Raw genomic sequence first — 23,878 nt, forward strand, 5'->3', positions numbered from 1 at the left:
GCACTGTTTAATATCTTCATCAGTGACATAGACGGCAGGATCAAGTGCACCCTCAGCAAGCTTGTCAATGACAACAAGCTGAGTGGTGCAGTTGACATGCCTGAGGGATGGGTTGCCATCCAGAGGGACATGGACAAGCTTGAGAAGTGGGCCCACATGAACCTCATGAGCTTCAACAAGGCCAAGTGCAGGGTCCTGCACCTGGGTTGGGGCAACACCAAGTATTAATGCAGGCTGGGGGATGAAGGGATTGAGAGCAGCCCTGCAGAGAAGGACTTGGGGATGAAAGGCTGGACATGACCCAGCAATGTGCGCTCGAAGCCCAGAAAGCCAACTGTATCCTGGGTTTCATCAGAAGAAGTGTGGCCAGCAGGTCAAGGGAGGTGATTCTGCCTCTCTACTCCACTCTCATGAGACCCCACCTGGAGTACTGCATTCAGCTCTGGGGCCCTCAGCACAGGAAAGACATGGACCTGCTCAAGTGGGTCCAGAGGAGGCCACAAAAATGATCAGAGGGATGGAACACCTCTCCTATGAGGATGGGCCAAGAGAGTTGGGGTTGTTCAGCCTGGAGAAGAGAAGGCTCCAGGGAGATCATATTGCAGCCTTTCAATACTTAAAGGGGGTTTTTAAGAAGGATCGGGACAGACTTTTTAGTACAGTCTGTTGTGATAGGACAATGGGTAATGGTTTTAAACTAAAAAAGGGCAGATTTAGACTGGTCTTAAGGAAGAAATTTTTTATGATGAGGATGGTGAAGCACTGGAATGGGTTGCCCAGAGAGGTGGCGGATGCCCCATCCCTGGAAACATTCAAGGTCAGGTTGGACAGGGCTCTGAGCAACCTGATCTGTTGAAGATGTCCCTGCTCATTGCAGGGGGGTTGGACGAGATGACCTTTAAATGTCCCTTCCAACCCAAACTGTCCTATGATTCCGTGAAGACCCATATCATCTCTTTCAACACAACCCACAGACTGTAAAAAACATATCCCCCTTGCCTGCCTGTTGAAGTGCATCACACCCCTCTGTGAATCATTCCAGGGTGGCACTGTGCAACTCCAGATGCTTCCCTTCAACACTTTCTTCAGCTGGAGCCATGATGTTAGATTCAATTTGACTTTGATTTTGCTGTGCATGGCTCTGTAAGGAATCATGTCCAGCTTGCAATGTATGCAGCTACCCACTGTGTATGCGGATGGCTCCAAACCATCCACTCAGACCTAAAGATAACAGAATTTGCCTAATGCTTCGTAACATGAACCTCATCTTCCAGCATCTTTCCTCCCATTCAAGATTTTGTGAAACACCTGTGCATATCATCACGCAGCTCTGTGGCAAGAATGGCAATGGCTTATAGGGAAAGTGGTACTGGGGGGTGGATTAAGTTTTTGTAACTATCATTTGAAATGCTTTCACAGTATCAGCCTCTTATGTTGTGGAGGATCTAACACCATGTGGCCAGCTGGTTTTGTCAGATTCTGAAGGTCAGTTTTGAAGCCCAGTAGATCATCTAGCAGTTTCTCAAAAAGGAGGATGGGCTGTATGGGGAATGCAAAAGAAGTTAAGGGGTTTCCAGATACTAGGAAAAAAACCAGTGCTAGCAGCTCAGCTCCATTTCGCCTGGGTTTGGGTGTGAAAAAAAGTCTCAGTAATTCCTTGCTTGAGCATTGCTGCCAAGAGGAAGCAGTGGTAGTAGCTCAGGTCTGTAGGTCAGGAATGAATGGGACTTAGAGGTGGTGAGTCAGACTCTTACAGCTGTTTCTTACACATCTGCCTTCAGCTTGACTTTTCAAAAAGATCCTGCTCTGTCTTCCACTTGACATTTGCAGAGGAGTGGCCATCACATTGCTCTTTGGGAACGCTCTTCTCTTGTGACTTTCAAGGAGGAATAGAAATTTTCTGAGGAAGATTTCAAGAAGGTGGAATGGGTGGAAAAAAAATGTTCACCTAGCAAGGGCAAAGAAACCGGGGGAGGGCAGGTGGGGAAATGGTGCTGATTTGAAGCTGATGTTTGAGCTATGATGGAGTTTCAGTGAACCACACCACAAGGGCTGCTGACTCATAAAAAGGTGGAATACCCAAAAGGAAAGCAATGATCCCAGAGCAATCGCATCCCATTATGGTATGTTAGACATGTCTTTGATTGCACAAGACTATAATTAGTTACAGAGAATTGTGCTGTTTCTGAAGAAAGAAGAGGAAACAAAAAGAATTATTATTCCCTGCGTTAGTGACTATCAGGATCAGTGGATAGTGCTCAAGTATTGGTTTAAATAAAATGTATTCACTGTTGATAGATTTATATTTATTTTGGCAATTTCAGAGTCAATACCAATGATTCAGTAAAATTTAACAAAGCTTAAGAGACGCCACAGCAAAGACCTGAAAGTCTAGGGATTGATTTTAGGGCTTGGTTCCTATCCACTCTGCATGTAAGAAACCCGCCTGAGTATCTTAAGTATCTTTTGAACATTGTTTTGAAAATTAGGATCTCTTGGTTTTGTGGTAAGAAAGAAAGAAAGGAAGGAAACAACTGAGTTTAGTAAGAACTAAAATCGTAGTAATAGCTGCATTACATACCTGCTAACACTAGATGGAGTGTAAGGAAAGAGTGAAGGGGAAAGCCAGGGAACAGCTAAACCTTGGAGGTCCGAGATACCTCAGGCACAAAAACTGAATTTAAGTAAGCTGAGCACGGCTTCTTCCACATTTTCAAAAGCCCAAACCGATCATGAATTGACAAGGACCCATTTTCCCACCTTGTCCATCCCTCTGGCAGTGTGGATCTTTGCAGTGTGGATATTTTAACATGCATGATGCACCACAATTAGTCTTGTTAACTACATTTTATTCATATATTGAAAGAGTACATACATGTGTCCAGTATAGATTGCATCAGCTCCTCTTTACTAAAAAAAGCTCAATGTATATACAGGCTTAAAATGCTCCCACTGTAGCTAGCACACTGTATTAAATCTATGCTTATATAAACTACTGTTCTTTACATAGTTGTATGTATTTTAGAATACATTAAAAATTACCAGGTGGCATGTTCTGTTATCCTTTCTCACTGTCCTGATGGTCTAACAGTTGCAATAAATTATGGATATGCATAGTTTATTTACTATTCAAAACAATTGCTATTAGAGAATATAGGCCATGTAGACAAAAATCACTGTTGCATTTGGAAAGGCAGAAAGCATTTTTGATGCTTAGAGATTTCTGTTGTTATGGCTGCATCCTGCAGCTTTTCCTTGGGAGCAGGAAGAACAGAACAAGGCTCTTTTTGAGACCCTGCCTTTGTTTAATCCTGTGAAATGTACCATAACCTTTTCTTCATCACCTGGTGCTTTTTGCCCTCCCTCTTAGCTGCTTTGACCTCCTGTGCACTAAATCAGCAGAACAGGCAGGCTGGCATCTGACTCCAGGGTCCTCCTGAAGCCGGGAGGGATGCTGAGCTGGGCTTTCTGACCAACCAACACAGCTACTCAGCAGAAGCAGCAGCCTGCCCGCATAATTCATTTCCCTCATTTTCTTCTGGTCCCATGTGAATGAGCTAGACTCCTGTGGATCACTTTATCCTCTTTATTAAGCCTGTCTCTGCAGAGACCATTTTAATTTAATTCAACTTGATAGCCAAGTCTCAAAATCCCATTGGCTCTCAAAACAGTACAATCTCCTGGTATTCAACACACAAGCCCTTTTCCACCGTCCTCTTGCTTCCCTTCAAGTAAAAAATGCCAAGATCCAATTTGTCTAAACTAGCTTTTAGTTCTGACTGATGCCTCTTGCTGAGTGAACGGTACTCACAGTGAGCCCTAAAAGAAAGTGCTGGTGCACTGAGAAATGCCCCTCCTCATCAGAATATCTAACTCTTTTTAAACATCCATGCTCGACAGAAAAGCAATAAAAAATGCCTTCTCACAACACAGGTTAAAGAAACTACTTGACAGCTGTACCTGCTTTAAAAAGTAAACTGGGAACATTGTAAGAAATTGCATTCACTGGCAGACATATGAATCCTCTCTTTGTTTTGTCAGATTTGTTAGCTTAATCCTAGGAGAGGTATTGCTAAAACCTACTACAGAAGGTTGGTTTGCATCTACTGGTCTGATTGAACCACTGGGACTGCCTCCGCATTGCGATTCAGAGGGTGGTGCTCAATACTTCAGATGGCTGGATGGGCTAAGTTGCCGGTGTAATTAAAAATAAAACCAGGATGAGCACCTCTGTAGGAAAAAAACCTAACACGTAATTTTAAAACAGAATGAGTTATGTCTCTGAGATGCCAGCAATAATTTTATTTTTTATATATACATATATATATATAAAAAAGTTGGGGAAGGCTGTGATATGCCAGGTCACTGGTAGGTTATGACTCCTCGTGGGACTCCTTGTGCATAATCCTCTTCTGCAGCACTGTTCACATCTTGGATGTCAGAAAGCCTATGAGAACATCTCTATTTGTGATACTAGGCCATGTTTCTCATGTCCAGGGTGCATATGTGAAGCTCACTCAGCACAGAGATCGTTAGATAGCCCTGAGTATGAAGGAATAAAAGACAGTTTCCTTTGCTCTGCATGCTTTATGCAAAGCCGTTCTATTATCCAAGGCAGCAGTGCCGCAGGAAGACAAGATAAAACAACATAGTATGCTAAGTGGTATGAAAACTTACAGAAACATATGGTGTAAGTGAACAAACAAGGGCTCTGCTCTGATATATAATTTGGTTGTGTAAGGATGGTGGAGAGCCTTTCTAGAAAAACGGTCCCTTGCTGTTATCCTGACAGAGGCTCTTGAGTGCCAGGACTGCCCTATTTAGGGTGACTGAACACCTTAGTCTGTAGCCACCCAAAACACCAATATGTGGCATGGAATGTTCACATCCTCCTGTTTAGCTTTCAATGAACTCAACCAATGAACAACCTGGCAAAAGCCTGGAGCCACCAAGAGGAAATCCTTGGAGGCAGGGTTAGCTCTAGCCTGAAACAGCTCTGGCTGCCTTGGTTTCAAGAGATTTGGTAATACCAGTCATATTTAGACCTCAGCCAGAAAGAGGATTCCCCAAATACAGCCTGTGATGACCCAAGCCTGAATTTATTGATTGTGAGCTGTGCTGGGGAGAGAGCAGTGTAGAATAAATCATCTCAATGTGTACAGACAAGCTACAGCATGCAGTACGTGAATGTAGATGTGTGTTTCAGGCTAAGCTTAAGCTGTGCCTCTAGAATGAGAGATCACAACAGATGGACTTGTTAAAAAACCCCAGAATCTACTGGGATCATCAGGAAAAGTATGAACTAGGGCAAAATGGGTTGGATTTCTGAAATACCTATTAAAACAGAAAGGGGACAGAATTTGTAGTTGATTCATTCATGGCACCATGCAGACCTCTGTTATTTTCTGTCTGTGTTAACTTGCTAAGATCTCACAGTCCAGAAGTGATGTACTCTTCCTGGCTACCCAGTTACTGTGGGCTGGGCTACTTGTTATGCACAATTTGTTGCTGAAATAGTGAATAATGACAGAAAAATGGCAATAGATTTTGACTTTCCCTTTCATCTACAATGAATTAAAATGATGCATCGGACTTACTATAGACCACAGATTTTGCAGACAGACCTCAAGAAACCAAAATAAAGTGTATTCTGGAACATCACTGTTTGCTTTTACAATCCATCAGCAACCATAAAGAACTGGTTCTAGTCTTAAAATCATTACAAACATGTTAGTTTAAGAGTCAAGATAATTTCTATGCTTTCTATGGCTTACTCTTCACTTTCTTCATGAGACATTCAATTCAAGGTAGTTTTCTGGTTAAAATTTAGATCATTCTCTTAGATGTCAACAACAATCTTAATGCACTACACTCTCTGCTGAATGACTGCAGATTGGAAAGTGTCTTTGAAAAAGGATAAAACGGACATGTCATGCAGTAACCAAGTAAATGCAATCCCTGATTAATATGCAAGTTTGAAAAGTTCAGAAAATGTCATCATACTCCGTAGGCGCACCCTGTTTTTGGAAAGGTCTCTTTTTGTTTTGTTTGTGTATAAATGTCATTTGACATGAATTTCACTCCAGCAGCTTTTCATAAACTCAAGTCAATGATGATATGTTCAAATATTTGAGTGTTACCTTTAAAACTAGAGGCAAAGAAAAAATCTCTTCGATCTGTTGACACAGCTGTGAAAGATCGTGGTGCCTGCACATAGATTTCTTTAAACAATCTGAAGATCTTCTTTTCACCATCCCACTGGTAAATCTGGGAGAAGGTATAGTCACTTCCCAAGGCTAGGTAGTAATTGTTCTTGAAGGAGAAAGGTTGCAGCGTCATGGCTCCTCTGGATGGAAGAGCCTGTATCTCCACAAACTGTTTGCTATTCCATTTCATAACTCTGGAGTCACCAATGAATCTCGTGAGAGTGATGTACAGGTTATCTTGCATCCTGAAACTCTTCACAGCCAAGACATCTTCCATGTTGGGGATTTCACTGTGTGGGACGAACTTTTTGGAAACTTTGTTCCACTGGAGTATAATGGGAACCTGGGAACGGCTAGAGAGGATTAAATGTGATTTCCCATCTATATCAAGAAACTCAGCATCAGTGTCCCTGAACCACTCGTGAAGGGACTGGTATGAGTAAAATCCTTTGTTATTCCACTTGTACACTGTTGACAAACCTGCTTTAGAGCTATCTGCTATGACAAAAAACATTTCGCTGTCTATCTCAAAAAGCTCTATATCATTTGGCTTGGAAATGCGAGATACTTCAATATCCTGGAATTTGACAAACTTTGTCCAGCTTTCGTCATACTTGTAAATGTGTGAGCCACCAAAGAGCTGTGCCACCACCACAAAGACTTGGTCACCAACAAGAATGGCTTTACATCCCACTATGGACTGACCTATTGCCCAAAGAAAAAAAAAAGCATATATATTAGCACAGTGCAAAGCACCCTATAAATCACAGAAAGATTACCAAATCACCCCTCCCCTTTTTTAAATCTGCATAATTCTGTCTTCTGCTACATGCTGTCAGAGCTGCTTTTCATGCTTTTTTTCTCCCCAGTAACTGGAAAGATGACTTCAAATGCTGGAAATGTCACACCCTCAAGGTGTGCAAGTACGATGCACCCTAAAATGGTCACTCCTTTTTATCCAGAATACTTATTCTTTCTCTGTTTGTTCAAACACATGGCCCTTAATATCCCAAACAATTATTTAAGCCAAATTTTATTATTCAAAAATAATAAGACTTGTTATCTCATGACTCAGCAGGAATCTGAAATTCTCTTATTCTTGGAATGTCTATCTTTCCAGCTTATCCAGGAAAATGAAATATAGTCTATTTTTCTTGCTCCAAGAGGGCCAGAGTCAGCTTTTTGCTACTGTAAATAGAAATATTGATGCATCTTGTGGATATATCACCTGACAGTGGGATGAAAAAGATAAATCTAACTCTGTTGTTTCTGTTAAGTATTCCTGAAGTTATGTTAAACTAGAAATATTTAGGAATATTGCAGTTTCCAGATTAGATAAGATCGGGTTATGGTCTGTTTTGAGAATGTCAAGTCGCTATACAAGAACCACATCAAAAAAGTAACAACCAGACTATTTACAAAAGGCTTTGTTGGAAGACGAGAGGAATTCCTCTCTGAAGCGCACAGTTTAAGTAGAACTGTAAATGCACAGATTCTCCTATGCATGCTTGGTCACAGTCACTACAGGACACTCACCCTGGCACTTCTGCTGGTCCCATAGCTGTTTCACAGCCGGCCTGGGATGATCTACCACCCTCCCAGTGTAGGAGGGGTGGGATTCATCACAAGTGCCGTAAGGTATCTGCAGCATAGACATGAATGCTTGAGCAGATCATCCAGGCTCTTTCTGGTCTAACTTAGTCAAAAAACACTCTAGAACAGATTTCACCTGGCCTCTATATGTCTCCTTTTGCAGGGGACAGCAACACCTATTCTCTGCATGTTGACTGTAAAGGCAATCTTGACAACTAGCTCAGGTCCGTAAGCCCATGTTGTAAAGGGCTAAATTCAGATATCTGAATGCCAAGCATACAGTTAGTAATGAAACTCCCCGTGGAGCACATAGCTGGCTCCTGAGCTCTGCAAAACACTCTTTAGGCTCCATAAGAGGCTCTTTATGTGCAAAAGACTCTTCTTCGCCTACATTTCAGAGTCCAGAGCTCAAGCTCAGGCCTTCCAGGAACACAGGATGGTTGTTCGAGAAATGAATCTGGGCACGTATGCTGGGTATGGAGTTAGGACACAAGTCCCCAGCAGAAGTGTTTCCTAATCATGTCATTCACAGGAAGGTGAAATACATCCAGAAGACAGCTGTCTTTGGAAATGACCCAAAGTCTCAACTTCATTTCCAGAGCTTTTCTAGAGCACTGTTAGCTCTCTTTGGGCCATCGACTTCTCAATTTACATCCACTGGTATATATTTCCCCCTAATCTACCAAGACACCATCAATGAAACCTAAAAAGCAAAATTTTTCATTTCCAAAATTTCCTGATGGAGGGGTAGCATCTTGGAAACTCTCATTGAGGAGGTAGGTGCTTGCTGCCTTTGTAGACTTCAGCACCAGATGAGGACTCAGCATACTCTTTGTTTCCCAAAATGCAAGGTAAAAAATAATCTATCACACATAAGAAACAGGAGGGAAGGATGCTCCATGGATAAATTTAGCTTCTGAGTCTTCAGAACCAGTAGCTTGAAGTAGCTGGGAAATCGGGCAGCATGTAACAGCTCTAAAGACTCTGTCCCTGCTGTCATGTTGTGACTGAGCACCATGAGTGCCAGTTAGGGACAGAACAGTTGTTAGCATTAGAAATCACCTGGCATCCACATGGGCTTTTTGTTTGATGAGTAATCTGGCCAGGATACTAATTCAGCATGTTTGTAAATGGAAAGTAAACACAAAAGCTTTACAGCACTTCTCTTTAGGTAACAACCATAGTTTAATTATTTCTATGTCATCTTCAGCTGTGAAACGCGCTTTCCTGGCTAGCCTACCCTGGAAGCATCCTTCAGACTTATTTCCTTCTACATGTAGTAGAGTATTTTTATATTCTATTTTGCAGGCACTTTGGCAAGAGTGAGGACTCCTTCAGCTTTAACTTGCAGTATAATTCAGGCAGTGAGTGCTAAGCTGGGCCACGGCATGACATTCACAGCAAGTGTTTGTGCCTTCAAAACAATTTACAAGATCAGACAAAAAAAAGCCTAGTCTGTGTGCTACAGTGAGGTGAAATGTGCATGTATTAATAAGATGCACTGTTCCATGAAGTCACTCATTCCAAATATTACACACTTTGATCTGCCAAATTCAACAGAGATTCGGGACAAAAACTATCAACTGGTCCCATTTACGAATCTCATCCTTATGAAACACCAACAGTTCATCAATGACTGGAATCCCAGTGTTCATATACCTGTGATATTGTCATAACTCCTGAAATTCATTTCAATGTGATCCCACTCCAGCACCATGCAGTTCTCCATGCTGGGCTGTGCAATGGCTACGAACACATCATTCTTTGAGTTGAATGTATCCACTGAAACTGACTGGTAGGGCAAAATCTGGTGAACAACAAAATCTAGAAACATACATTTACAACAGTTAGGATACATCCTTGCTGGAAACACATAGTAAGTGGTTGCTGATTATAATGATTTACACTGAAAAATTAGTGAAATACTCTGGATTTTTTATAACACTAGCATGGAAGTGTCAGTGCTCATCTTAGGCATGCAGCAACAGGGGAAAGTGTCTCCTGCTTTTAGGCATCATAAACTGTCCTCTGGAAATACAGTTGCCAAGGAGATTGAATAGGTGAATAGTGGCAGAACTTACATTTTCCAGCTAGGCTGGCTGGTATCAATGAAATCACGATATTGAGAGAGAAGTCTCTTTCCCCACAGCTGGAAGTTGCTTTCCCGTCAAGTGAAATGGCCTTGCTAGAATCACTTTCAAGCTGAGAGATAGCAACTTCCAGCTGAAGTCCAATAACTTCTTAAGTCATGCAAATTTAATCACTAGCAATTTGTGTTATGCTAAACCAGGCAGAAAGTGAAATGATATCTGAAGTTTGCCTGGGGATAACCCCAGTTTGGCTAGACCATAGACAAAATGGTGTAATCAAATACTCAGTTAACATAACATTTTATGGGGCATTGTAAAGTAGTTTAGGCATAAAATACAACCAACCTGCAAATTACTATCCGGTGGAAAACTTATTCTAGACGCTAAGACTGAGGAGTTGGAGCAACCTGTAAAGCCTAGGAGCGTAACTCCAAAATTCAAGATTTATTCTCAAAATCTAAGTGCCTTTGTAGATTTAACTCTAAAATTCACCCTGGGCTAAGTCAGCAGTCAGCACAGAGCCAATGTGGGACAAAGTGAGGAGACTTGGGTCTGAATTTGATCTTTGGCCTACAGCTGGGCAAGATGATTATTATCAGGAAAAGAAACCAGTATAGCAGAGCTGACAAAGAAAAGCCAGCACTTGGGTCTAGAACGTGGCAGAAGGCCTGCGCTGAAGTGATATATGGATATAGATAGATAGAAAAGGAAATGCATCTTCTGCTACGATGGTGTTTCTCTGTAGAACCACACACCGCTCTGTTTCAAGCTCCATTTGCCACATGCCTTCACCATGCACTCCTACGGTGGAAGGACTGAGCATCCAGGGGTTTTGGTGAAATGGTAATTAAGTCCTCATTCAAGTCCCTCATTTGGGTGCATTATAAAATAATTGTTTTTGAACGAAGAACTCTCTGTCTCCGCATGCTTGAAAGCCTTGCCCTTGAGGAGTTACACTTCTGGAGAATAAAGATAGATGACTATCATTAAACAAACAGAGCAGATTCGACAGTTGTGACAGAAATTACAGTCTCCATTCTTTGAGGGACTATTATAAATAGAGTTTGGGCTTGATTCATAAATGCTGGTAGGAAAACAAGAAAGTTATCTGCATTCTCACTGGGAAAATAAAAGGACTGGAGAAAACTGACACCGAAGTATGCAGAAAGTAAAAATAAGAGATAAATCACGAAAGGTAGCTAAGGATGGAACAATAGCAGATACAGTCATAGAAAATCAAAATATTTTTAAAATTTTGAGAAAAAACAAAAAAAACCTAATGCTGAAAAAGACATATTTTGAAAACTGAACAGTTGTGAAACATTTTGAGGGAATCTGTGAGTTAAAACAAACCAGTCTGTGTGTTAAAACCCACTGCTCATTCAGAAATGATTCAGTGTTAACAGCTATTTTTACTTGTACCTGTCATTGGGCTCTTTATGTCACTGGATGAGTAAAAATGGGTAACAAAATCAGTTGTAATCAGTAAAAACAGTAAATGTTGTTTTTAGCACCAGCTGGAAATACCAGACTCTAATGTGGAACAGGGTTACACAGTAAAGAGATGCTGCCACGTCAGACTTGCCAAAAATTTAGGTCCTGGGGACTCAATTTAGTTTTACAGGCAGGTCCACATGCCTTGCTTTAATGCTAGAAAGAGCTCATACAGTAAATGCAGGGTTGAGGGGGTGTGTGTTTCCCAACATTTTTCTCTTTTAAGCTGGATCAGCCAGCACCGGAGAGGGAGGAGGACACGGCCTCACCTCCCCCCTGTGCCACTGGCTGCACAGGCTGTTGCTCTCTCCCTCTCACCCCAATGGACAGTTTTACTCTCCCTGTCTCAAGACACGTGGTTGTAACGCTGCTTTCTGCTGGCTGGGGTGGTCCCCCTGACCTCCAGCTGCGACTCCACCTCTGCTCCCTCTGCTGCAGAACTGGCATAAGCCATCATGGATGAGGGACCCAACACTTCTGCTGTTGGGCTGATTTCCCTTGCGGGAGCCCCTGCTCTGGCTGATCCCAGCACACAGCTGATCCCAGCCGATGCTTGCAGAGCAGAGGGGGAGTGCATGGGGAATGCTGGAGCACACTAATGAGAAAGGGACTGATGATCTATTTGGGCAGCAGCTCCTAAATTGCATCCTACAACTTGATCCCCTTTTCCTCATGTCCCTTCTTCCCTGAGGTGGAGACTTCTACTCCAGGTGAGGCTACCCAGGACCTGGGGGTGTTATCAGGGAGCATTAGCCATCCCTTCCCATCTCCCACCATGGCGGCACAGGTGATGTCCAGCACAGGAGCAAGTAAGGAGCAGGTAACTCTTGTTTGCAAACTACCTTCCTTCCAGACAGCGGGGAAAGAGCGGACCACCTCCAGAACAGTCCCAGCTAGGTAAAGAAAGGGGAAACCAAGCTTTGAAAGCTTGGTGAGATGATCCTTGCCTGCAGGTCTGGGCAAAGCAGGTCCCAGGCATGCACACAGCCTGTTTCCAGTTAACTGTGGGAGCACGAGGCACATTTTCCAGTCTCCTGAAAGTAAGTTAACATGTGCTGTGCTTACAGCCACAGCACGCCCCCCTCACACACTGTTGTGGGAGAAAGACAAGAAAGGAAGTGAAATAGCCGTGAGAAATGGAAAAGGGAGATGCTATCACAAAAAGAGTTAAAAGTGCAGATCATCGACACTGAATTGCTTTCTCTGTGAAGAAGCAATAGGATCATTTGTTTTTTCGAGTTTTTTTTTAAAAATTTGGCAGCATGTCTTTCCATCTCTCCTCCTGTTACCATTGTAGCAGTTCAGTGGATGCATTGAACTGATGGAGCTGCCAAGATGCATGTTTTATCAAGCAAACTGCTTTGTTACCACACCCTACATCCAGTCGTGCTTGACAAAGAGTACCAGAGACCAGAAATGATGGAAAGTCTGATCACGTCTGGCAAAGGAGAGAAGTATGATACTAAAGACTTACACGAATGAAAGAGGTTTGCAGAGCACTGCCCATCACCAAGTGGGAAAGGAAAATATATCTACAAGGTATGTTGCTTTACTTCAGAATACGGTACAAGCCTGAGCCTGTGACTAATCAGTCCTCAAGGAATGAACATGGGCATATTCATATATGCTCCCTTTGGATCTGGGGGAGGCAATGGTAGAGAAGGAAAAAGCAGCTGTGGCCTGACACCGCAGACCACCAAGGCCACCAGAGGGTTACAGCTCGAGCAAGGCAGCTGGCAGTTCAGTGCAGAGCACAAGATGCTGTCTCAAGGGTGACACATTCCTGAAGATTTGCATTTCTACTCTACTTATCTCCGGTTAGTCTCTTATGCATCATGTCTGCATACAGTCTGTCCCTCTCGGACACTTTGTAAGGATGCCAGAACTCCACGCCTTCTGCACCCTCCACCCTCACTACGCACTGGAGCTCTGGGAAGCCTGCTGCTGCCTACCCCCAAGCCAGGGAGTTAGGCACGCAGCCTTCCCTCACAGCCTGGGGATGACTGGTTTGAAAACATCCTTTACTGTCTGAAGAGTGTATTAAAGCTATATACCGTGCTGTGAGAGCACTTCTCTGATGGCATTTGAACAAATATTCAGCTGGGCAATCCTTGCACCACGTAACACCTTAGCTTCCCAGCAAAATCTACAGCATGTGAAATTAGATTTATGCTTGCAGCAGACAAAGGGACTAACATTAAGGGTGAATATTGCCTGTAGCAACTTTATAGTTAGCTTTCTAGATACAAAGAGATGACAGAGGGCAGGTAGGTCAGTGTAGGTCTGAGGACCAGGTAGATAAGGCTTGTTCTCACACACTGTTAGTGCTGTGCAATTGCTTAAACCAGATTGAGATGAAATAAAGCCTGCTTTTACTTTGTACTTTTGCATGTCAGTGGATTTCAGACACAGGAACATAACTTTGTCCCATTCTAAGCTACATTGCCTTCCTTTGGTTTGGCATCCTTTTATGTAGCTGATTACTGCATTTTACCTCTGCTGCTCTTCTGAAATATTTTTGAATTCTGAGTTGATTCTCTTTTTATTTACATATTGCCCTTGGATTACCTTTCATACCTTCTCCTGAAGGTTCATTTTACATTACTAATAATCAACTTTTCTATTGTCTTTTAATAATGACTGACTTGATGACAGATGAAAACTTGAACGCCTCTGATATTACTGTATAGAAAAGTCAGAGTGCTGACATAGACATGGAAGATGAAAAACAATACTCGTAGCTGATATTCTCAGTTATATGATGTGACTACATTTAAAGATAGGTAACTGCAGCTGTTCAGTCATAAAATATAAGCATAACCACATGCAAGTTTCTCTTCACTTCCTTCAGAATGCATTACATTACCTAAAATAAAAATCAAGATCCTAAACAAGACAGTAGACAGAATATTATTGGACATTTGTCTCCAACTTAATGGAGTTCCATGAAGAACTGCTGGCAGTATTGCCGTCACATTTGATGCTATTAAATCGTGGCCTATTGAATAAAGATAACAGATATAGCCACATTATTTGAACTTCTTTTCATTGCTTTCTGTGAAATACAGAGATTTTGGGAAGCTCATCTGCTATAACTATATGGCCTTATTCCAGATAATAGAAAGCATTCTGTGATGAAAATTAAGTCACAAAGTGAGTCATAATCAAGTCTTTTGGAATATGAATAGTCAGAGCTCTTCTCCCATTATCACTTAATCCAAATAAAAACTCGGTACTTACTTTGGCTTCAAAATGTAATTTTCCCATTTTATGCTTGTTCTAGTACTCGGAAGTGCTTTGTATGTAACCCTTTCCTCCCCCCAGGTCATGCTCACAGAAGTGAAGGGGTATAGTCTAAACTTCCGATAGTTAACCATTTGTAGTGTGCTTAGAAATATACGTTCTGAATACCTGTAGTGGTGCATTCATAATCAAAACTTGTCACATCATTTAACTTCTTATCCTGATATTCTGCTGGACCAATACACAGGACATCAGAAACAGTGGAATTTGTCATCTTTAACCACAAAAACAACCACTTGGCTTTGCAGTCACACTCAAATTTATTTCCCCTTAAATCTCTAAAAAAACACACAGAAATAAACATATTTGAAAAAGTTGATAGCAATATGAATACTACAGAATGGTTATCACCTTGACATGCTGAATTTAAAAATATCTGAGTAGCCTTGAATGTTTCTGAACTGAGAACAGGGAAGTTTCTTAAGTTTTATTTGGACTCTCTTACTACGGACTCTCCTTCACTGAGTGTTGTCCTTGCAAAAACTGTTTCACTCTAGGAAATATGCTCACATATAATCGTAGTAATAGAGCACTGTGATTCATGTGTAGTCACTCATGTTTATAAGTTTTCATAGGATTAGGACTGTAACATAATAAATCCTGACAGTCTGGTTGTCTGCTGCAACCCTCCTTCCCACCATCTACCGCTGACACAGATAAATCCCATTTCTTCACTAAACTACCCCAGTACCGCTGGTTGAGAGAGTGGCCTTGCTGGTACCATTTAGTGTTACACTAAAATACAGATGTAAGGCTTGTATTTTTAGAGTCACTGCTGATGTGGAGACAATTTAACCTCCCTGTACTAACGTATGTGCAATTTCAACACTGTACCTGTTCTTCGATCCTTTGGCAATTTTTGTGGCTTACAATTATACTTTGCTGTTCGAGAGAGCCAGGCCAAAACCAGAGGAAGCTGACTAGCAGCTCAGTTACACAGGAAAACACTGACAGTAAGTCAGCAATGTGCTACAACTGCACAAAACCAAGAAAAAAAACATTTTTTTTTAAATTAATGCCTTTTACTAAAATAATCTCAGGGAATACATGCAACAATAACAGGAAAAAATGTTCAGAGAAATTGTAGTTTTAAAATTCAGTCTCCCTTTCCCTAAAAAACAATTCGTATGAAACACCAGAAAGAAGAACAATAATGCAAGCTACATACAGCATCATGAGAAGCAACAGTGATTTGAGAAACAGCAGTTATTTTAGAGGGGTCTACCAAGTAAACAACTGTAAAATGAGAAAAGCTAGAACAACAAAATGCACATTTCTTTTCTGTGCAGGTATCAGATACAGCACCACACAAACCCAGAACGTAAAACTCAGAATAACAGAGTGACAGAATCAGGCAGTCAGTAGAAAGATTCTGATTACTTACAGTTCAATTAAAGAATCTAAATCACTGAAGACATCCCTTGGCAGAGCTTTGAGATGGTTATTGGCCAAAGAACTAGAAAAGAAGGTTAGAGCTTAGTATCACTGCTGTCTCTTGTCTGGCTGACTCTTACTGAGTCTGAGCTTACTTACAGGTTGTTAATTATCTGGTACTGCCCAGCCACTGGCATTGTTAAGAGTTACAAAGAACAGGCCCATATTAATTACTCTCATTCAAGAATGGAGATTGCTTGAAGCTCACATAAAAGTAAAATAAATAAAGCTTTTTTATTGCCCAGGTGCAAATGTAACACACAGAGCAATCACTGAGCATGCTGAAAAGAAACAGGAATGTCAATCACGAGTATGTGGGGTGACAGTGGTACTGGTGCAGCATCTGCAGGTAACGGATGCACCCAGCACGAGCTGCAAGTGTGTGCAGGCAGGCGAGCATGCCACAGTTCTGCCCGCAGGAATTTTTTTAAGGCCAGTTTTTAATTTGTGGAAGGCATGTTGTTGACAGCAGGAGAAAGCTGACACGCGATGGGGAAGGGAGGAAAACCAGTGGTTCCCCAGAAGAGTTTTGTTCAAATACAAATTATTCTACCAAGTATTAAATAACTTACAGGTGAGTCAGGTCTCGAAGGCCACGAAATGCATTTCTTGAAATTGTTTCAATTTTGTTTCCTTCAATGAATCTAGGCAAAAAAAAAATTATTTTAAAATACTTTAATTAGCAGTATTATTAGCACCACCAGTGCTTTAACCTGTGGTCTCCAAATTCAGCAGGTTCCTGGGCCGCCCCTTCAGACTTAAAGGCAGGGAAGTCTTGGTGGATCTGCTCACATTCCCTTTTCCCCTTTCCTCGCGTGGACCACAAGAAATGCTGCAGGTACTGGGCAGCACAAGGGAGAGCGTGTGACACAAATATCCAGCAGAAGAGGAACAAAATAAACAAAGCAAAAAACATTAGTCCTCTGTTGGTTAATCCTCTTGGGGTGTGTTATGCGAGGTAAGAGACTTGTGTAGGAGAGGCATCCGAGATGGACTTTGGAAGCTAAAGTCCTACCTTCCTCTCACAAATAGCCTGCATTTTAAAACCACAGGGCAGCAGAGCAGTGCCGGGGCTGCCCAGGCTGCAGACGGATGCTCTGATGGGGAGCTCCCGTGGCTGCACACACAGTGACATCTCTGCACCCACAGAGCCGTGATGTGAACTGCTGCCATAGACATCTGAAGTCTGCATAAATGGCAAGACTGCTGCCTTGTTTTCCTTCTAGCTGCTGCAGTTCAGTTCCCTCCAGCCAGGATGCCACCCCTGCAGGGTGCCCGGCTGCACACAAGTCACGGCCCCATGCACTGGGGAAATAATGACAGGCACGTATCGATTCCAGGAGTATGCTGCTCCTCCTGACTGCATGTCAGCATTTAAAGAGCGGATATTTGAGCATCTTGACCCCTGAGTACTTGAGGATGCATCCCTAAATACACCAAAAGCCCTGCAAAGCGACTGCAGCCAGGTGGCCATCAAGATATTGCATGGTACAGCTGTACCTGGAAGAAGAAAACTGCATGCTGACTTATTAAAGGTTTAATGAGATGAAAGCATCTTCCCTCCTCCTACACATCCTTGTTTGCTTTCCAGGGAAATAAGAGGAAAAATGCTATGAGCCAAGGTCTCTTCTTGAGAGAGTCAAGATGGGGATGCAGGAGATGACAAGTGCTCTTGGTTCTGCAGTTTAGGCATAGCCAAAATCCATGAAGTAACCATGACCCTGACTGCATGCAAAGGGTGCAGATGAGAAACCGTTGTGTCTGCATGAGGGATGTCAGAAGAGGGTCAGCTGTATTCTGTTACAAGGCTGCCAGGGGACACAAATTCAATCTGCAGAACAAAGAGCCAAATGGCCTCCTGACACCCTCACCAGCATCTGGCATCGCCACAAAGCACCAGTTCACCGGCCTGTGCAAATAAACACGGCTGCACTGAACACGCTGCAGCGAGATGATGGACATTTGAGCTGGAACTCAGTTATTTGCCAGATTCCTGAGTCACCAAACCTGGCCTCAAAGGGATGCTACCCTGAGAACACCATTCTGATCACCAGAAAAGCCCCCATCTTCATCAGACCTGTCTTATCCAGACTCTGCACATGTTAGTTTGAGGGTGCATTGAATGCCACTATCACTGCTGCAAGTGCAGCAGGACACAGCTGGAGATATATATACATATACACAAACACGCATATATATATATATACATATATAGGTATCTGCTGTGGGTGCTCCCCAACTGCTCTTCATCTGCAGACTTTGCTTTGTACACAAAGAAACTTGTCATTCTTGTTTGTTAGAGTGGCTTTCTTATTCTTCGTAAGGTTGGATCACTGGCAACTAAGAGACAAGAGTTGCTGAAGCTGTAGTGGTGTTGCTGGCTGCATGGCCAAACACAAGCCCAGAGAAAGGCCACTCACACCCAGTTCCCAAACGGCGGAGGTGTGATTTGCTGAGAAGAGGAAGAGCTCTGTGGACTTGGCAGGGAGGGCAACCACAACCATTAACCGAGTCCACTTGTTCAACTGCTACTAAAGGAAATTGAAACTAAGGCTTTGCCAGTCCTCACTCTGCTCCCTGGCTTGTAGCTGGCAACCAGGGACAGAGATTTTCCCTTTGACCAGCTGAGGAGGGGCAGGATTTTTTTCTTTCAGATGGAGGGTCTGGCTGGAGTTACCAACGCAACCGCTACAACTGCATATGCTGCTGGGACAAGCTCCAGGTTAGACTCATCAGCACTTGAAAGCAAGACATTAATGAAACAACATATAAATGTTTTTCTTCCTTTTTGCAAACATTCTGCATATTGCTTTTTCTCCTGTAGACACATGGAAAAGAGAATGATTAGATAACTCGCTATTGCTGAAAAATCCAGATGTAGCTGAATTGTGTATTTCAGAATATACCATTTACCATTATCCCCTATTTCTTGGTCTGCAAATTCCATTGTTGGCTGCTCCGCACGTAGCAGGCTACTAGTCCTGAGTATACCCCACCTTAATACCTACTTGCCTGCAAGACTTAGCAAGAGTCAGTTTTGTGAGCATTGGTCTTCCTTTAGAAAAAGACAGAAACGTTTTCCACAGCTACTTTTCAGCACGGGAAGGTGGGTGGAAAGATGAATTTTTTTCAGATCATACTCAGAGTTTCAAACATACCAGCTCATGTCCGGTAACACAGAGAAATGGCAGTCCTTTGGAGTATGAAGTGAGGACAACCTGGTACCAGGGCTAACACTTTTTTTAAAAGAAAAAAAGGTGACCTAAAAAAAAAAAAGATCAGGAAATGAAGGTAATGTAAAAGTCAATGAAGAAGTGAACTAAGTAAAGAAAAGGAAAGTTAAATAAAAATAATAATTACAATAATTTATATTATATAAAATATATTTATATATGCATATATTTATAATTATTTATAATATAAAGATAAATGCCACAGGCATTAAGTGGGATATTAGAACAAAGACAAAACTGGAGAGGAAGGTTTAGGGGAAGAGAAGCAGTCTGGTAATCAGGGTTGTTCTGGGCAGTACACGGATACTCCACACGTCCTCTTCAGGCTGCCAGCAGGCCAGGAGAGCATTGTTGAAATGGCACTGTTCTGGAAAGCCAGGACAAGCTCTTGCTCAGCAATGCTTTTTCAGTGTACTGTAATTGCACAGAGCCACCTTGCATTCACGGCATATTTTAAAAATCCATTGCAACCTCTGAAAAATGGTGAGCCATCAGAAAGGACATTTGCACAGGAGTGGAACATAAATCCTTCATCTCCCCTGCTCCTGGGAATCACAGTAAAGACTAAGGCTCCATGGCAGGAGTCTTGGCAACTGATCAAAACATCTTGATTTATAAAGGACAGGGGAAGACATAAAATACCAAACTTACAGGTATTCTAGATGGAAGAGACCAGCAAAGGCATCATCTCGTATAACAGTGAAGGAGTTGGAGTTCAGCAAGCTGAAAATGGAGAGCAGGCATTAGGAAAGCACATTAAAACTTGACACACTGGATTATGCCCGTTGTGTTTATTGCCCATGACCAAACTAATCTTACTGACTCGAGCCCATATTGCCCCACCAATGCAGCACACATAAAATACTGTGGAATGGTCTATAAAAAAAAAAAAAATCAAAGGCATAATGTGATGCTAGTTAACATCCACTATTCCCCAGGAAAAATGTTCACTGTGCCATTGACCTTGGTTAAATGCAACCTGGCCCTCAACTCTCTGGTCCCCTGAGCAGGACAAGCCATCCTTAGACTGTAGGTCTGCTGAGTGTGGAGCCCAGTTGCCAACCACCCCTCCAGCCACGCTGACAATTTTCAAGAGGCCATCTCAGCAGCACTCCCAAGCTCCCAGAAAGGGGGTAGCCCTTTTGTACAAGCACCAGCTCTCCTTTGTGTGTCTCGGTGGATCAGCAGTCACTTGTTCTGTGCTCCCAGGGGGATGCTCCAAGCCGGACCTGCAAATGGGCTACGGCCCGCAGTGTGGGTGGAGAGCACATGGTTCATGTGGCTGAACCACCAGAGACAGAGTTCTGCTATCCTTGCATAGCAAAACCCTGTGTCCACAGGCAGTGAGGAAGAACAACGGCACTGCCTGCTGCAAGCACAGCCTTGCCCTCCCGTGTGAACTTCAGGGACAAAATGTGTCAGAGCTGCTCCAGAGCAGTTGTCACCTGAGCCAGGACAAGGCGGTCAGGGAGAAGGATGCTACAGAAAGGCTTTGCAAGCAAAGTTCCTTCTTTGCTGTATCAAAGCACAATGATCTTCAGTGTTGAAGTTCAAAGGCACAGACAGCAATCTCCTCCTAAGAAAACAGCAAAACTTCTAATTTGGACCCAAACTTGAACACTACTCAAAAGAAATAATTTTGGAAAAATGTCAGAATTTTCTGCTACGAGTGAGTATCTCTGCACTAACCACTTTATTAGAGTAACTTATTAATCCTTTTTGTATGGTTGTAGGCATTTTACTAAAATGAATTTAGAAGACTAATGAACATGAAATGCAAACTTTCCCTGTGATGCTCAGTTATTATGCTAATACCAGACAAACACTCCTTAAATTATCCCAAAGAAATCTAACCAAGACGCAGACCGCCATTAGAAATAAATCCTTGCATTACTGCCTTACCATGGTACTGCCACAGAAGACATGGTCCTGAGGTACCCAAGTGCTCAACTATGCATTTATCTCTTTTGTCATTTAATCATTCTTTTTTCTCGTGTTTGAAGGGCAACCTCACAAATTACACTAACCAACACAATTTGTCAGGGCTCAAGGTGGTGGCAGTGGTGATGACAAACCCCTTTCGCTTCCACGTCTGATCTGCTGCATAAAGTGACATGGGTAACTTTTGATTTTCTCAACAACTGACCTCTGCCCCACCACCCCACACATTTCAACATCTCCTCCTGGAAATCTACTACAACTAATGAAAAGGGATAACCTTCATCTGCTCTTCCTCCCTCTTCCCAGTACCACTATCCGAAACATGCCAGATTCCCCTCATGTCTAATTTTCCACCCGCAGTTTCTCTCAACCCACTCATGGATTCATCCCTTTCCCTCCCAGTTGGCATGAGACTGCTTGTTTGCCCCTGTTCACAGGTGGTAAAAGTCCCCCTGCTCTCTGCCCAGGGCTCTGTGCTGGCCCCCAAGTCCCACAAAAATTTGGGTGTGGGACCGGTGCCATGCTAAAGAAGGGGAAAGCCTCCACCCCTTGCTTTGCCCAGTTCTCCCCAGCATTTTCCATAGGGTGCTGCCACCCCTCAAATAGTGAAACAGGCCTTTGAGAACGAGGTAGGGGTGCCTGAGGAGATGAGGCTGGCCATCATGCTACCAGATGCCTTTAGGGACTACCTCTTGCTAAGACCAATTTTAATGTCTAGCTCTGTGGCAAGCACTGAGCCTGGGTTTCTGGCATGCCTCGCACCTTTTTGCCGAATTTTTCTTTGCAGTGTGTCTTTGCTTTAGGGACAACCCAGTCCTTACAGGGGGAGACGTGGAGGGTCTGCTTGGTATCAGGCGTTACAGGGCAGGCTGCATTGGGCAGGGCAGGGCACAGGCAGTGGCACCTCTGCAGGCTACCTGAGAAAGGGGTATCTGGGCTCCCCAGGGAAGTTGCACTGCACCCCGTATCTCTGTGCCTTCCCCACTACTGCCTCCCGGGACAGCTAAATTAAAGCAAGTTTGGGTAAGCTACCGGAGCTGCAGCCGCACACCTGACTGCAACACGGGCACGACCGACTGACATGTCTGAGGTCAGGAAGGAGGGAGGGCTGCAGAGTGCCGGGAGCTGGACTACTGCCCCTTGGGCCAGAGGACCGTCCCGCCTGTAGGTCCATCAGGTCAGAAGGCATCCGAGGGGCCACCCTCCAAGTCAGCCGCCGAAAGCCCAGGGTCATGCTGCAGACAACATCAGGGCTTCAGGCACAGAGGCTTTCCTCCCAGCTGTGGCCCGGCAGCCTCCACTCGCCCCCGTCGCACCCGCAACGTCCCAAAGCCAAGGCGAGACTGCCGGGCACAAAGTGAGCAGGAGCGTGAGCCACCGCATGACTCTGGGGGGAAAACTCAGCCCTAAACGTATTAAAGCTGAAATTAAAAAAAAAAAAAAAAAAGAACTTAGGGCATCAGAAAACATTTTGTCCTCCTTCACTAAATAAATACCCGTTTTATGAAGTGGTACATGAGCGGAAAATGCATCCCTCTGTTATGAAACGGCAGCTACCTCAGCAGAGTTGCACAAACTGGGGATTTACCCGCTCCCTCCCTGTCTACAAGGGCACCCGTAACTCTCCTGAGGAGGAACGGGCGAAGTGCTGCTCGGCCCGTTGCCTCTTCCCCAGTGCCATACTCACAGCAGCTGCAGGGAGGGCAGGTGGGAAAACATCCTGTCCTTGACTTCCGAGAAGCTCCCGTTTACCAGGCTCCTGGAAAAATGGGAAGCCCCCCGTCAGGCGGGACCGCCCCGCACGCCCCCCCCCACCCCCGCGCCCCCCATCCCCGATCCCCCCGATCCCCCGCACTCACAAGGAGCCCAGGCCGGCGGGCAGGCTGCGCGGCGGCCCCGCCGCCCCCACGCACAGCGCGGACTCCCGCCAGCAGCTGCAGGGGGGGGCGCAGCGCGGCGGCCTCCGCGGGGCGACGGGGGGCGGCGGGAGGAGGAGGACGAGGATGGCGGCGGCGGCGCAGACAGCCGGTACCCGCGCCGGGACCGCCATGCCGTGGCCGCCGCCCGCCCGCCTTCTCCCGCGCCCTGACATCAGCGCGGCGCCGCCTCCGCAGGCGCAGCGGCGGGGCCGGGCCGAGGGGGGGCGCGGGGGGGTCCCGCCGTCTCCTCCTCCGCTGCCACCGGTCGTGCGGGGCGATGCGGGGGCCACCTCCCGGGAGGCAGAGCGCGTCGGTGGCCCCCCGCTCCTACCCGCCTCCCCCGAGTTATCACTTCAGGACGACGATTTATGGGGTGTGTGTGTGTGTGTGTGTGTGTGTGTCAAAATTTACTTGCAAAAGGGCAAACCTGTGCTGGTGGTATTGCTGGGATGAGTGCTTTTGCTCCCAGCCAGCTTGCATTTCGTGAGGAAAACCCCGTTTGCCCTATTAGTCTTTACAGCGGGAAATTGTATGAACTTTCTTAAGAGACGTATCTATCTAGTTTACACTGTATACTGCACAGTCATGCTTGCTAAAGGACCCCAGCTCATTGCAAGGAAGAGGATGACAGCCCCCACCCTGAAGAAAAAAGGATACCCCTCGGG

The 23,878-nt window shown here is 44.2% G+C and overlaps 1 protein-coding gene across 2 annotated transcripts; it reads right to left on the reverse strand.

Moving 5' to 3' along the window:
- Nucleotides 1–2,828: 2,828 nt before the first annotated feature.
- LGI2 (leucine rich repeat LGI family member 2) lies at nt 2,829–23,357 on the reverse strand. 2 transcript variants are annotated; one of them, XM_074865920.1, is made up of 8 exons: nt 23,154–23,357; nt 22,982–23,053; nt 20,005–20,076; nt 16,693–16,764; nt 16,071–16,142; nt 14,795–14,964; nt 9,459–9,623; nt 2,829–6,911 (listed from the first exon to the last, which is right to left on the reverse strand). In XM_074865920.1, exons 1-8 carry the CDS (start codon nt 23,342–23,344, stop codon nt 6,094–6,096), a joined length of 1,632 nt encoding a protein of 543 aa, XP_074722021.1. In that variant the 5' UTR covers nt 23,345–23,357; the 3' UTR covers nt 2,829–6,093. The 2 variants fall into 2 exon arrangements, with proteins under 2 accessions (XP_074722021.1, XP_074722022.1); XM_074865921.1 differs by lacking the exon at nt 22,982–23,053.
- Nucleotides 23,358–23,878: the final 521 nt, after the last annotated feature.

The sequence above is a fragment of the Strix uralensis genome, chromosome 4, assembly GCF_047716275.1.
Source record: "Strix uralensis isolate ZFMK-TIS-50842 chromosome 4, bStrUra1, whole genome shotgun sequence".
NCBI lineage: Eukaryota > Metazoa > Chordata > Aves > Strigiformes > Strigidae > Strix > Strix uralensis.